The sequence below is a fragment of the Drosophila mauritiana genome, chromosome 3R (assembly GCF_004382145.1).
Source record: "Drosophila mauritiana strain mau12 chromosome 3R, ASM438214v1, whole genome shotgun sequence".
Taxonomy (NCBI): Eukaryota; Metazoa; Arthropoda; class Insecta; order Diptera; family Drosophilidae; genus Drosophila; species Drosophila mauritiana.
In genome coordinates, this window is record NC_046670.1 from 9,306,089 (window position 1) to 9,317,767 (window position 11,679).

Sequence of the window (11,679 nt, forward strand, 5' to 3'; positions counted from 1 at the left end):
TTCAATTTGGTTTGTGTCTAAGATAAAACATCGCTCTGCCAATATAGTGTGTCTCGGCTAAAAACATCGCGCATCTTGCAGGCGGTTCGAGTCAACGCTACGCGTCCAAATTTAGGACTATTTTGTGACTGGCGGGATTTTTGGGATATGTCGCCACGGTCACTCTGTTTGCAAATGTTTCAATTTTCCCACTAACGAAAAAGTGTAAGTCCGCAGCCGAAAGGCATAAGAAAGTTAAGAAAAAGTTGACAAGTTGCAAGTAAGACCTAGTTTGATAAAGCGTATCTAAGTCCAAGAAAAGTGATGAAAAAACTGTCGACGCGACAACCTCCCACACACACACACTCAAACAGGCGCAGCGCTCCGGCACACACATACACAAGTGGCTTGCAAATGGCGGATGCGTTTCCAACAAAAAGAAAAGAAGAAGGAAAAGAAAGACTGCATTGTAAATGTGAAATGTTGTGAAAATTGTTGACGTTGCAAGTGGCTTAAAATCGGCAGAAAATCAGCGTTAGAAGTATAGAGGCTGTTGATAAGAAGGGTAGAGCGGTGTATGTGTGTAAGTGCAGTGCGACGCCCTTTTGTCTTGAGAGGAAAAAGGAAGCCACTACTTTATTTATCGGTGTGCAATTATTCAAGCTGCCAATTAGCAGCCGACACACTTTCACTGCTCCCCATTGCTTAATTATGAGCAAAGGGGACAGCTGACTGCTTTGAATTGCCAAAAATCTCGGGCGCCGCCGTCTGGCCGGGCCCTTGCCCCCGCCCTGCCACATTTGTTGTTCGCTGATTTTATCAAAGAAAAAGACAAGAAATGAGCATAATAGATGCGCTGACCTCACCACACACACACACAGATAAGCATATTCGGGCTTATCAAAGGAGCGAGAGCGGAGGAGAGCTCAAAAGAGAGAGCGGGCAGAGCAGAGCGGCTGCAGTCCAATAAATCATGGGCTCAAAAATCGTTCGTCATCGGGGAAAACCAATTGACAATCAACAAATGCTATCGACGTCTACGTCAGCAATCAATAACCATTAACCGCCAGCTTTAGACAATATCAATTTGCCTATTTATAGCCTTTATGAGTCACTCCACATTTTAGACCAACCTTCCATCTGTGGACCAAAAGAAAAAATTAGGGAAACGAACTTGGAACCTGACGCTCCCACGCAGGAATAACAAGAAGACACCACACACCGCAAAAATAAAACATGCCACGCTCTCTTTCCCACAGAGAAAAATAAAGCAGCATTGCATGTTGCATAAATATTACGGGAGAAAAAGACGAAAAGTAGGGAGCAGTGCTTTCTAAAATTAAAACTCTTGAGCCGCTGAAAATAGCAGGGGCAAAAAATGCATTTATGAATAAATAGATGAAAAATAATGAATGAGTGCGAGTACGCTCTCGCTGTCAGCGGTGACAGAGAGAGCGAGAAAAGCACTTGCACCGTTATCAGTGATGCTGCTGTGAAAGCGAGCTAGTAAAAGTTTAATTTCAAATTATTATTTTAGAAAGAACAAAGAAAATATAAAATGGAGAACCTGGTTAAATTTTAAATAGATTGGAAGTTTTCAGTTTTAAAAAGTTATTAGGATATGTAAGTTGATTATGAAAAACAGCAATTTTTTTTTAGAGTCATCCAGACATTTATAATTCGCACAAGGTCTTTAATAATTTCACATAGTTGCGAGGATCAATAACTTTTTTATTTCCATTTGAAGAGATGTAATCGCATGGGGCGAATACTTGACCCACTTCAAACACGCTGACTCCAAAGGCCAGAAAATGGTCAACTTGGCATTTCTGGCCGGTGCTCACCGACAGGGGAGAAATTCCATGTGCAAGCAAGTGCGAGTGTGTGTGTGAGCAGGCAGCTAATTGAACACTGGGGCGCCGCAAAAGGAAATGGGGAGGGAGGCAGGGAAGCAACGGCACAGAAAGATAGAAGGAAAAACGGGAAAATTAGGCCAACTGTGCAGTTCGATGTCAGTTTGCCAGTTTGTCAGTTGGCTGTAACGAGGCCGAGCAGCCAGCGTGTTTTGCATGCTGTTCGACCATAATACATAATTATTTATAGATGGTCATAATGATAATTGGCAGCAAGATTTCGACTTTCACACACTCGTTTATACAAAAACTCACACAAAACCGTTGGCGAGTCACACTCACGCACACATGGGCGCTTTTCTTCCGGTTGATGACCTTTACCGGCGTTTTTATTGTGCTTTTTATTCTCTTTTGGCTTTGGCTCTCTTCTGCCGCCGCCACTTCTGCTGCTTCTTCCTCCCCCGCCACAATACGCACGGAATCGGAATCCACAGTCCGGACTTTACTTACTTTCCGTTAAACGCCATCGATTTGTTTGACGGAAACCCGTTCCCATTGTGCAATTAAATATTAATTTAACTTTGTGGTCAGTCCACCCATCCATAGAAATGAATGTCGGCTTCATAGGACTAGATAAAGGACAATTGGTGCTTTCATAAATGGTAGTGAAGATGTTTTGAACCATCTATGGTTAAATTTGTTAATAAGATAAGTCTTGAAATGAAATCAAGAAGTAAAAACTTTACCATCTTATAGATAGACTAAACCTGGAAAGATTTGCTGTATATGGATTATTCATTTACCCAGTATCACGTAACCCAGTATTTTTGAAATCCCCTTTGAAATGTTTGTTGATTGTGGATAAGAAGAAACCGAATCACAGTCAGAATCTTCTAGCCAGAAACATGACGCGAGCCAGCAAAGCAGCAGAAATAAGAAGCCAGAACTTGACAAACCAACAGAGGAAAATAAATACCCGACCTGCCAGTTATCGCAGCCGCAGAGAGCAACAACCTTGAATTGAAATTTTTGCAATTTGTGAATTCTTCCACTGAGCTCGCGGAGCCAGCGAAATTTCAAGTTTTGTTCTAACTGTTTGTGGTGGGAGCGAAGAGAGAAAAGTGCCACGGAGCGCAAGCACACTGAGAATAATACTTCCTGTTGTTAGTATTAGTGCTTTTCCTGTACAAACTACGAATATATATTAATTGAAGGTTTCAAAGATAACTGGTCGTAGTAAATATATAAACGTAATTCTTTTTGATGGTACAAGTAATGACATATATTTTAAACTCAAGACTTATTGCAATTTTGTTTGCTGATTCTTCATTAATATCTTGCTCTCATAAAACGTAACTTTCACTTACGCTACACTTTAAAAGCCAGACCTAAAAGAAAACATACAGAAAATAACATATTCATACATAAATATTTAGTCGATCTTGGGAATTGCTTCAAGTGTAGAGAGCTGAGGAGAGATCTCGAGTTGCGAGCCCAGCTCTGCTGCGAATCTTTTCACTAGCCTTTGGCATTCGCATCGTGTCCATCGGAAGAGACTCGTGGAGTTTAACGAAAATAGATTAAACAGTGCTGATTTTTTTGCCAGTGAGCGACTTGGCAAATTTGCATACGTGTGCGTCAGAACCTAGACTTTGAGTTATTTTAAATTGTTATTCTTTTTTCGGATTGTCTTGTGAGTTCCTTTCAATCTGCGTCAACACCTTTAGCTGCTGAGAATGTCTACCAACTTTCGTTCAAGGCTACCCAGCAGCTGCTTCATAAGCTAATTTTATTCTTTGTGACTTTGGCGGCTCCCCTCTGCTGCGCGGAATACATTTTTTCCTCTTAATCGCTGGGTTCTTTGAGGAATCGATAATTCCAGCTGGGATTTCTTATCGCCCTGCCTGCGCTAAATGAAATTCAAATGACCTTTTTGCCTAATTTGAAATTCATGGGGATTTATTGGGGAGTTGGGCCATGCGAATTTCCACTGTATAATCCGGAATACCAGGAATATTGAGCGATTCAGCAGTGCATTTGTTTTTATCTCAGCAGAGCAAAAACAACAATGAAATTATCAACCGCACAGCGTTTTATTAATATAACGTCCAGCGAGCCCAGTCAACTGCAGCAATAACAACGTGTTCATACAAAAGGAGAACTTGTGTTGGGCAGTGAACCATTTTCCGGCCGGTAAACCGATAAGCACGTTCAACTCAAACAATCCGGCTATATACAGCGTAATTGCCATTGAATGTAGTGGCGTTGATCTGCCTTTTTTAGTGGGCATTTCTTCGGCGTTTTTCGATTTTTGAGCCCCACGTCATCAGTTTGTACTACATTGTAGCGGTTCTCAGGCTGAAAAAAGCTGATAATGCTACGAAATGTCTTTGATAGCAAAAGTTTATACACAAGTGACCCTAAAGAGCATTTCTAACATTTCCACACTTGAGATTATTTTTTGCTTTATTGGTTGCATTCCCTGGAAACCAAACAGGGGTAACGTGACCGTAATTTCCTCCGGGTTTCCCCTTATCGATGATATCGAACATTTTTTCATAAGTATTTACACCTGCAACTGCAAATAGCTAGAAATAGATACCATATAATATGGCTAAATTGGAAAAAATACTAACGAGAATCTCTATTTATTCAACAGCATTCGCAAAGGAGATCCCTGAGAAAAATCCACGGCTCAACCGGAAAGTTATGCAAATATGGACTTCCACATACTGATCGTCATCGGTTGTGTGGTCAGCGCCTCGCTGCTCTCGTTCCTGTTCATCAATAAGATCTTCCGGCGCAAGACTTTCGAGGAGGTGGTGGCCGAGAAGCGTGCCTTGAGCGCCAATCTCTACAAGGCGGCCGGTGGCGCCGCTACCAAGAAGCCCAAGAAGAAGGAACTTAAGCGCGAAAAGAAGCAACGTCAGCGGGAACAGCAGCGGGATGTGAACAACGAGCCGGAACCAGAGGAAGCCGAAGACTACTCCGATGGTCAGTCGGAGGGTCAGGGCTCCGTGGCTGGCGAGGAACCCGGTCTGTCCAAGCAGCATGTTGAATTTGAACCCGATGCAGAGGTCCTCACTGATCAGCGACGACCCAGTAGCGTGGCTGAGAAGGAGAACCAACCTTCTGGGGCTGGCAAAAAGGGAAAGAAGGATAAGCGTAACGGAGCCAACAACAAGACAGCCGGAATCCTGGTCAACAAGAACGAAACTGTTGCTGTTAAGCCTCCAGCTAACGCCGAGGAGACACCAACTTTGAATAATTTTGAAACCAAGGTCCCCAAGGATGTGGTGGAGCTGAAGAAGCAGGAGCAAAAGGAACGCAAAGAGGACAACAACAACAAGCAGCAAAGTCAAAAGAAGATCGCCGGAGGCAATGTGTCCAAGAAGGAGAAGGCCGCAGCTGTCGAAACTGAGGCACCCGTAGTGACCAAGCAGATCCTCAAACAACAACAGCAGCAGCAGAATGGCTCACCAAAAACGCAGCACAACCAGGCCAACAACAAGACCAAGCAGCAGCAGCAAAACAAGAAACAGAATCATAAGGAAACCCTATCGACTAAGGATTTGGCTCATGCTTTGGATAAACTGGCCGATCACCAGAACCAGACCATTGGCGTTAACGCTCTGATGAATGTGTTTTCCCGTGCCGAGCTAAATCGCTCAGAGATTCAGATACTCATCGACTATCTGCTAAACAAGCAACAGGATATGCCCTCTTCGCACTCTGAGTGGTCGGATGACATCTGCCAGAAACTCAAGCGCCAGCTGGAGGAGAAGGAAAAACTGCTGGCCGAGGAGCAGGAGGCCTCCATCGGTATTCAGGCTAAGCTGCGCGAACTGCGCCAAGAGGTTAACACAGAACGCGCCCAAATGCATGCCCGAAACCAGGCCTATATAGATAAGTTGCAAGGCAAGGAGCAGGAGCTAGCCGCCCTCAACCAGGAGCTGTCCAGTCTGAATGACAAGTTGACGCTTGAGCGACAGCAGCTTACGGTAAGAACAGCTTCCGAAGTTTATGGGAATATTTTCAAACAGAGCCTATATTCTAATTTGTTACAAATAATTCATTCTTTGTTTTAGACCCTTCGAAGGGAGAAGCAAGCCAATTCGCAGGATCTGGTTCAGTTGCAACGTTTGCAACAGGATCTCGCACACAAGGAAAAGTGCCTGGCGGAAATGACCGCATTCGTTAATGCAGAGACCCAGCAGAAGAACGAGGTGATTCAGCAGCAGGCTCAGCAGCTGCAAGCCCTGGAGCTGCAACGCGAAGAGCTGGAAGCGCGCCAGAACAACAGCATCTTTGAGCTGGAGCAGCGCAAGCAGCTGGAGGCGGAGAACGCCGACCTCAAGCAGGAGCTGAGCTCTGTTCAACAGACTCAGTCGGAGCTACAGCGCGTCCACGCCGCCGAGTTGCAGGAGCTGCGACAGAACTTGTCCGTCCTGGAGGCCCGCAACGTTGCGCTCAGCCAACAGCTCACCCAAGCCGCCAACAGCGCGGTTCAGGCCACCGCCGCCCAGTCGGAGCAGGCCCAGGTTCAGACCGAAGCGCTGGCCCAGAAGCAGCAGGAGCTGAGTGCTCTTCGCTCGCAGGTTGGCTCGCTGACGGATGCCCAGGCCCAGCAGCAGAAGCAAGCCAACGCTCTGCAGTCGCAGCTCCAGGAGGCTCAGCAGCGGGCCGATCAGCTGCAGGCCAAGGAGCAACATCTGCAACAGGAGCTCCAGGAGCAGCGGGAGAAAAACAATGTGAGTAGAGATGAAATCGGCAACTAGAAATATATTAAAAAACTTATTTTTGTGTTGCATACCCATTACATTCCCTATTTACGAACCACATATTTTAAACTTTATTGCACTTTACTTTGTAATCATAAATAATCCTAAAATTGATGGTATATACATATATGTCAAGACTTAAGCATGAAGATTAATAATGAATACAGATGATTAAATTGAAAAGGATTTCAAAACAATTTAAACCAAACTAAGTGTAATCCTGAAGCGTTGCATTCAAGTTGTTATGCCGTCGTTCGTTCTGCCTGTTGCATCTGCATCCTTTGTGTGCTTTTTCTGAATCCTTTACTAATTGCCACGTATTCGTGTTTCGCCAGGACGTGCGTATGAAAAATTGGAAGTTGATTGAAGCGTTGCAAAATGCCGAAGCATTAACAGCTAAGACGAAAACAAATTCAGCGCAGTCCGTAGGCGTAAGTGCATGATCTTTGTCAGCTTCTTCTGCTTGCCTATATGATTTCATCTGAAAATTCGTAGAGCATAAATGATGGTAAACTAATTGTATGCATTAATCTTTGCAGCAACAACACAAAGAGCTGCAGCTGCAGCAACAGAAGGCAGTGGCCGCCAATGGAGGTGGTAGTGCCAGTTCAGCCAAGAGCGAGCAGCAGAGGATCCGGGATCTCTACCAGCGCCTTTATCCCGACGCTGTTAAAGCGCAGTCGGGAAATGCCCTGCAAGCATCCTTTGACCAGTGGCTGGAACAGGTCCTGGCCACCCATGTCAAGCAGCAGCAGGATAAGCTGCGGCAGAAGCTCGATGCGGAGAAGTCCGAGAAGCAGAGCAGCAGTAGTCATAAGTCCACACAATCAAACAACAGTAGCAGTAGCAACCACAATAGCACCCACAACAATATTAGTAGCAATAATAGTAGTTCGAATAGCCAATCCTCCTCCGCCGTCGAGCAGCAGGAGCTGCACAAACAGAACCTGCAGCTGCGGGAGTGCAACGACAAGCTCACCCAGCTGGTCACCAAGACGGTAAGTACTTTTGCCTTTACTATTTATAATCGATCAAGTGACAATTACATCTTACGAACAGACCAACACATTGATGGACTTGGAAGACCGTGCTCGTGAGCAGGACGAGCACTGGCGTGGCATCGTCGAGCAGAAGGAGCAGCTGATCCTTACCCTGCAGCAGCATGCCTCAAACGGAGAATAGGTAAGGAATTTTGTTGCTAGTCTATGATAACTAGGTTTAAAATATGTTTATTCTTTTGCAGGACATTTAATGTCGAAAAAGATGCGGAAAGGGAAGGAGGCCAACAACGACGATAAACTGACAAGCAACCGCAGAGTTTGTCCAACTTCCATAAGAACAGCAACAGTAAAAAAGAATCAACTCTAAAAATCTATTAAGTTTAAAGTTAATGTAACAAAAAAAAAAGGCGAGGAAAAAGTAAACTTAAAGCATGCCCCACAACAGCAACATTTAACATTTTATAGTAGCGAGAACCAACAATTATGAGAATGAAGAACTATGGAACGCTTTAAGAAATTATATACATATAACTAAAGCAAGATAATGATAACAATCGAAACTTGTGCAATGTTAAACGAGAAGAGAAGAAATGCTAGCAAAGGAAAAGTCCGACTCTGGTTACAGAAACAGGCAATTTCCACCCAAGCCCTCCCAAGAAAAAGCAAACCATCCCGGAAAAACCGCGAAAAATCCATTGCTGCTGCTACTTTCTAATTATTATTTAACCCATACTTTGCATGCGATTATTTTTGTGTTATACTTGCATTTAAAAACGCGCTTTAAACAATTGTATATGTATCTTATGTTAAGCAAATGAATTTAAAACCCAGCTACTTAAAATGCAAATACACATAAAATAAACAAACTAATAGTATGAACGTACGTATGCTCTTGTACTTGGGCCATTGTGAATTTTGTATGTTTTCCATTAATGTTTTCTGTTTTTCTGTGAACTTTTAATTTTCCGCCGCTAGGCAGCGCAAAGTATTTAATCCCAGGAAGAGCAAATGGCAGCAGCAACATTTAATTAAGCGTAAATAAACAAGAAAACAACTATTTTTATATAAAACTGAATGAGAACCTATCTTATAAGTAAACGCAAATTAAACACGAATGCTAACTAGCAATCTATTGTCGGAACCTGTTGCATGCGACATACTGAAAAATTAGGCAAACCAACAAATTCAAGCCCATCAGCAACCACAACAAACAAAAGAACGAGCTATAACAGCATTATAAGGATTTATGATGTTTAATTTACGATAAATGAGAATTAAATATATACACACACATATGAGAAAGACATTTGACCTTTGACATTTCACTAATAAATAGCTGAGCTTTCGTGCTTAATTGCTGTTGGCGGTTCTGCTGGGTATCTGCAGGTTCTGCAGCGGAATGATCATATGGAATGGGTACTGTAGTAGTTCGGTGCACGACGGCCGCTTTTTGGGATTCAGCTGGAGGCAGTTCTTGGCCATCTGCAAATAGAGCAGAGATAGTTGGATTCGAAATATTTCTAAGTGTAAAAGCCTCATCCTGCCCAACACTCACATGAACCAGCATGATGGGATAGTAGGGTGGAATGGCGGGATACTCGATGCTTGTGCACGGTGCGGTGATTGCACTCATCTTAGCATAGACGTTTCGGATGTGGCCGAACGGCGTCTTTTGGTAGAGTAGCAGGTAAAGGATGCAGCCCAGCGACCACACGTCCGATTTGGTCGAGATCTTGATCTTGGGCTGATCGGCTTTGCGCATCGGACTATTCCCCGTGGAGGTGTCCGTCAACGCCTCCGGACTAATGTAGTTAAAGGTGCCCGCCTGCGAGAATTTGATGATGCTCGTCGAGTCCACAGCGATATTGCTGGCTATGCCAAAATCGATCAACTTCAGTCTGCCGCTGACCATCAGGAAATTTGCCGGCTTGAGATCCGAATGGATGACACCGTGTTGGTGAATGTAGTTGACCGCTTGCAGCATTTGGTACAGGATGTTCATCAGGCTATAGAGAGGAAGGTTGGTGGTGTAGCTCTGCAGGATCTTGTTCAAGTCGCAGTCGCCTTTCTCCATCACCATGTACAGCTTGGACTCCTCGCGCACAAGTTGACTAAGGATAAAAAAGAGTTCTTAAACATTGACGTTACCAAGAAGTCAGTATATAGAAATATTTACTAATCGTAAAGTGCCACAACACAAACGTTCCCTTGTAGCTTTGCCAGAAGTTTGGTTTCGTTTAGATAACCCTGCACCACTTGTGGATCGGCCTGCAGATCCACCACCTTCAGGGCGAACTCATTTCCGGAATCCGATCGGCGTGCCAAATAAACAGAGCTGGAGCCGCCACAGCCCAGTTTCTTGTCAATCGTATACTCATGATTCTTGATTTTCAAAATATTAGATGTCTTGTGAGAAGGGTGGGAAGGCTGCTCTGGAGGTACAGCAACTGCGGGAATCAGCACCAGCTCCTTTGGTTCCACAACATCCACTTTGTCTGGCACGTCCTTGTCCGTCTCCCGGAAAACGTTATCCAGGGACTTCTTGGAAGGGTGCTGACTCTTTGGTGGTTCTGCCTTTTTCGGAGGCTCTGGAATGTCCGGGCTTTCTGTGATGGTGTCGCACAGGGAGAAGCTTATGCTAGCGGAGGCCACTGGAGCAGCACGACTCACGGTCATGGGTGTTTGGAAGAGTACTTTTTGCGCACGGAAGTCATTGGACACCGCACTTCGACTTTTTCCAGCCAGTGTGGAACCAATTGTTCGCACTTGTGGGGTGATGAAGTCTGCATCTGGCTTCGTCTTCGAGGTGGAGGCTAATTCATTACGCAGTGGCGTCTCTGTCTCTTGGAGTGGGCGCCTTTCGGTGGCACTTGGTGCAGCTTGAAGCGTGGGCGCTGTCTTTTTGGCCACTTGTTTTTCCGAGTTCGCCACAGGTGATCCTTGACTGCTGCAGTTGATGCCCATGTCGTTGAATCTTCCCAGGAACGAGAGATTCGAATCGGATTGCTTGAGGGGGACGGCACTTGATGTTCTACGAGTGGTAATGTTGCTGTTGCTGTTTGTTAACTCTTGAGATGGGCTCAGCACAAAGGAATCGTTTAGGATGGCGCAGTTAAGGTTGTGATTGCTCTTGATGTCCTCCTCCTCGTCACTGTCCGAATCCATCATAGTCAACTCGGACACTCGACGAGGTCTAGAATTGATAAAAACGTTGAATGTAGCATTATAACCATCCCTAGGTAATCTTGTAAGATAAATCCTTCGACTTGTGGGTTAATATAGATTAATTTAGGTGGGTTTGACTTTTAAGGTGTATACTAGAAGAAGGTGTATGTATAGAAGATTCAGGTTAGTCTCGATGGAAAGACCAACTTGGAAGGAAAAGACCTTTAGACAATGACGACCCAAAAGAGATCTGGGATTCCTGAAAGAATTCATGGAAATGGAGATCCTTGCAGACTTGGGAGGACTTATGTATAGGGAACAGGGGATATTATGCGATACTGGACATTGCTGTCCCAGTTCTTACAGCATATTTGTGGGCAGGGGATGCGGTTCGTTCTCCTTGCCTCTCGTTTGGACTTGGAAAGACGCCACTGGCTGCTGTTTTCGTTCTCCCGCCGCCGCTTGTCGTGGTCGGTATGGCGTGTTAAAGTCGTCCTCCGAGTCGGAATCCAGTCCCAGTGCCATCATATCCTTGGTGCGGCGGGGCACAGGCGTGGTCATCTTGCAACCCGATTTATTCTGCCCGACAAATAGTTAAAGATCCAATTGCAAATCAAATGCGGGGTTTAAATTTGTTTTTTATTCAAGTGTGACCGAAGTTCAAAATTTAAAACATCCGAAGCGCGCTGAATGAAGCCTTTAATAGTTGTTAAATTTTAAGTAATCGAAGGCTGTCTTAAAATTATTAAGTGAAAATAAGGGCTTAAAAAATGTTGAATTTTTTAAATTAAGAAATATTGAAGACTACCTAAATTATAATTTAGTTTTGACAAAAAGCTAATATTAAAACGTAAACACGCTCTTTAAATAAAGTATAAAATACATAAAGTACATAAAATA

At 44.2% G+C, this 11,679-nt stretch overlaps 2 protein-coding genes across 7 annotated transcripts; one reads left to right on the plus strand and one right to left on the minus strand.

The window, feature by feature from the left end:
* Window positions 1–104: 104 nt before the first annotated feature.
* Window positions 105–8,056, plus strand: LOC117145646 (ribosome-binding protein 1). Of its 6 annotated transcripts, none has more exons than XM_033311368.1 (7): window positions 105–204; window positions 4,492–5,833; window positions 5,921–6,583; window positions 6,949–7,044; window positions 7,153–7,611; window positions 7,673–7,795; window positions 7,857–8,056. In XM_033311368.1, the coding sequence occupies exons 2-6, from the start codon at window positions 4,550–4,552 to the stop codon at window positions 7,793–7,795; spliced, it is 2,625 nt and encodes an 874-aa protein (XP_033167259.1). In that variant the 5' UTR covers window positions 105–204; window positions 4,492–4,549; the 3' UTR covers window positions 7,857–8,056. The 6 variants fall into 6 exon arrangements, with proteins under 6 accessions (XP_033167259.1, XP_033167266.1, XP_033167262.1 ...); XM_033311371.1 differs by lacking the exon at window positions 105–204 and adding an exon at window positions 237–259; XM_033311374.1 differs by lacking the exon at window positions 105–204 and adding an exon at window positions 3,447–3,465.
* Window positions 8,057–8,848: 792 nt separating this feature from the next.
* Window positions 8,849–11,446, minus strand: LOC117145647 (dual specificity protein kinase Ttk). Its single transcript, XM_033311376.1, has 4 exons — window positions 11,144–11,446; window positions 9,791–10,807; window positions 9,170–9,725; window positions 8,849–9,096 (listed from the first exon to the last, which is right to left on the minus strand). Exons 1-4 carry the CDS (start codon window positions 11,338–11,340, stop codon window positions 8,965–8,967), a joined length of 1,902 nt encoding a protein of 633 aa, XP_033167267.1. The 5' UTR covers window positions 11,341–11,446; the 3' UTR covers window positions 8,849–8,964.
* Window positions 11,447–11,679: the final 233 nt, after the last annotated feature.

What these genes read in the sequence shown, in the direction of transcription:
- LOC117145646 (XM_033311368.1), top strand. Translation starts at nt 4,550, where the DNA reads ATGGACTTCCACATACTGATCGTCATCGGTTGTGTGGTCAGCGCCTCG. An exon ending in TTGAGCGACAGCAGCTTACG is followed by an intron (nt 5,834 to 5,920) that starts GTAAGAACAGCT and finishes TCTTTGTTTTAG; the next exon opens with ACCCTTCGAAGGGAGAAGCA. An exon ending in CCCAGCTGGTCACCAAGACG is followed by an intron (nt 7,612 to 7,672) that starts GTAAGTACTTTT and finishes TCTTACGAACAG; the next exon opens with ACCAACACATTGATGGACTT.
- LOC117145647 (XM_033311376.1), bottom strand. Translation starts at nt 11,340, where the DNA reads ATGACCACGCCTGTGCCCCGCCGCACCAAGGATATGATGGCACTGGGA. An exon ending in GTTGTGGCACTTTACGATTA is followed by an intron (nt 9,726 to 9,790) that starts GTAAATATTTCT and finishes TTTTATCCTTAG; the next exon opens with TCAACTTGTGCGCGAGGAGT. An exon ending in ATCCCATCATGCTGGTTCAT is followed by an intron (nt 9,097 to 9,169) that starts GTGAGTGTTGGG and finishes CTCTATTTGCAG; the next exon opens with ATGGCCAAGAACTGCCTCCA.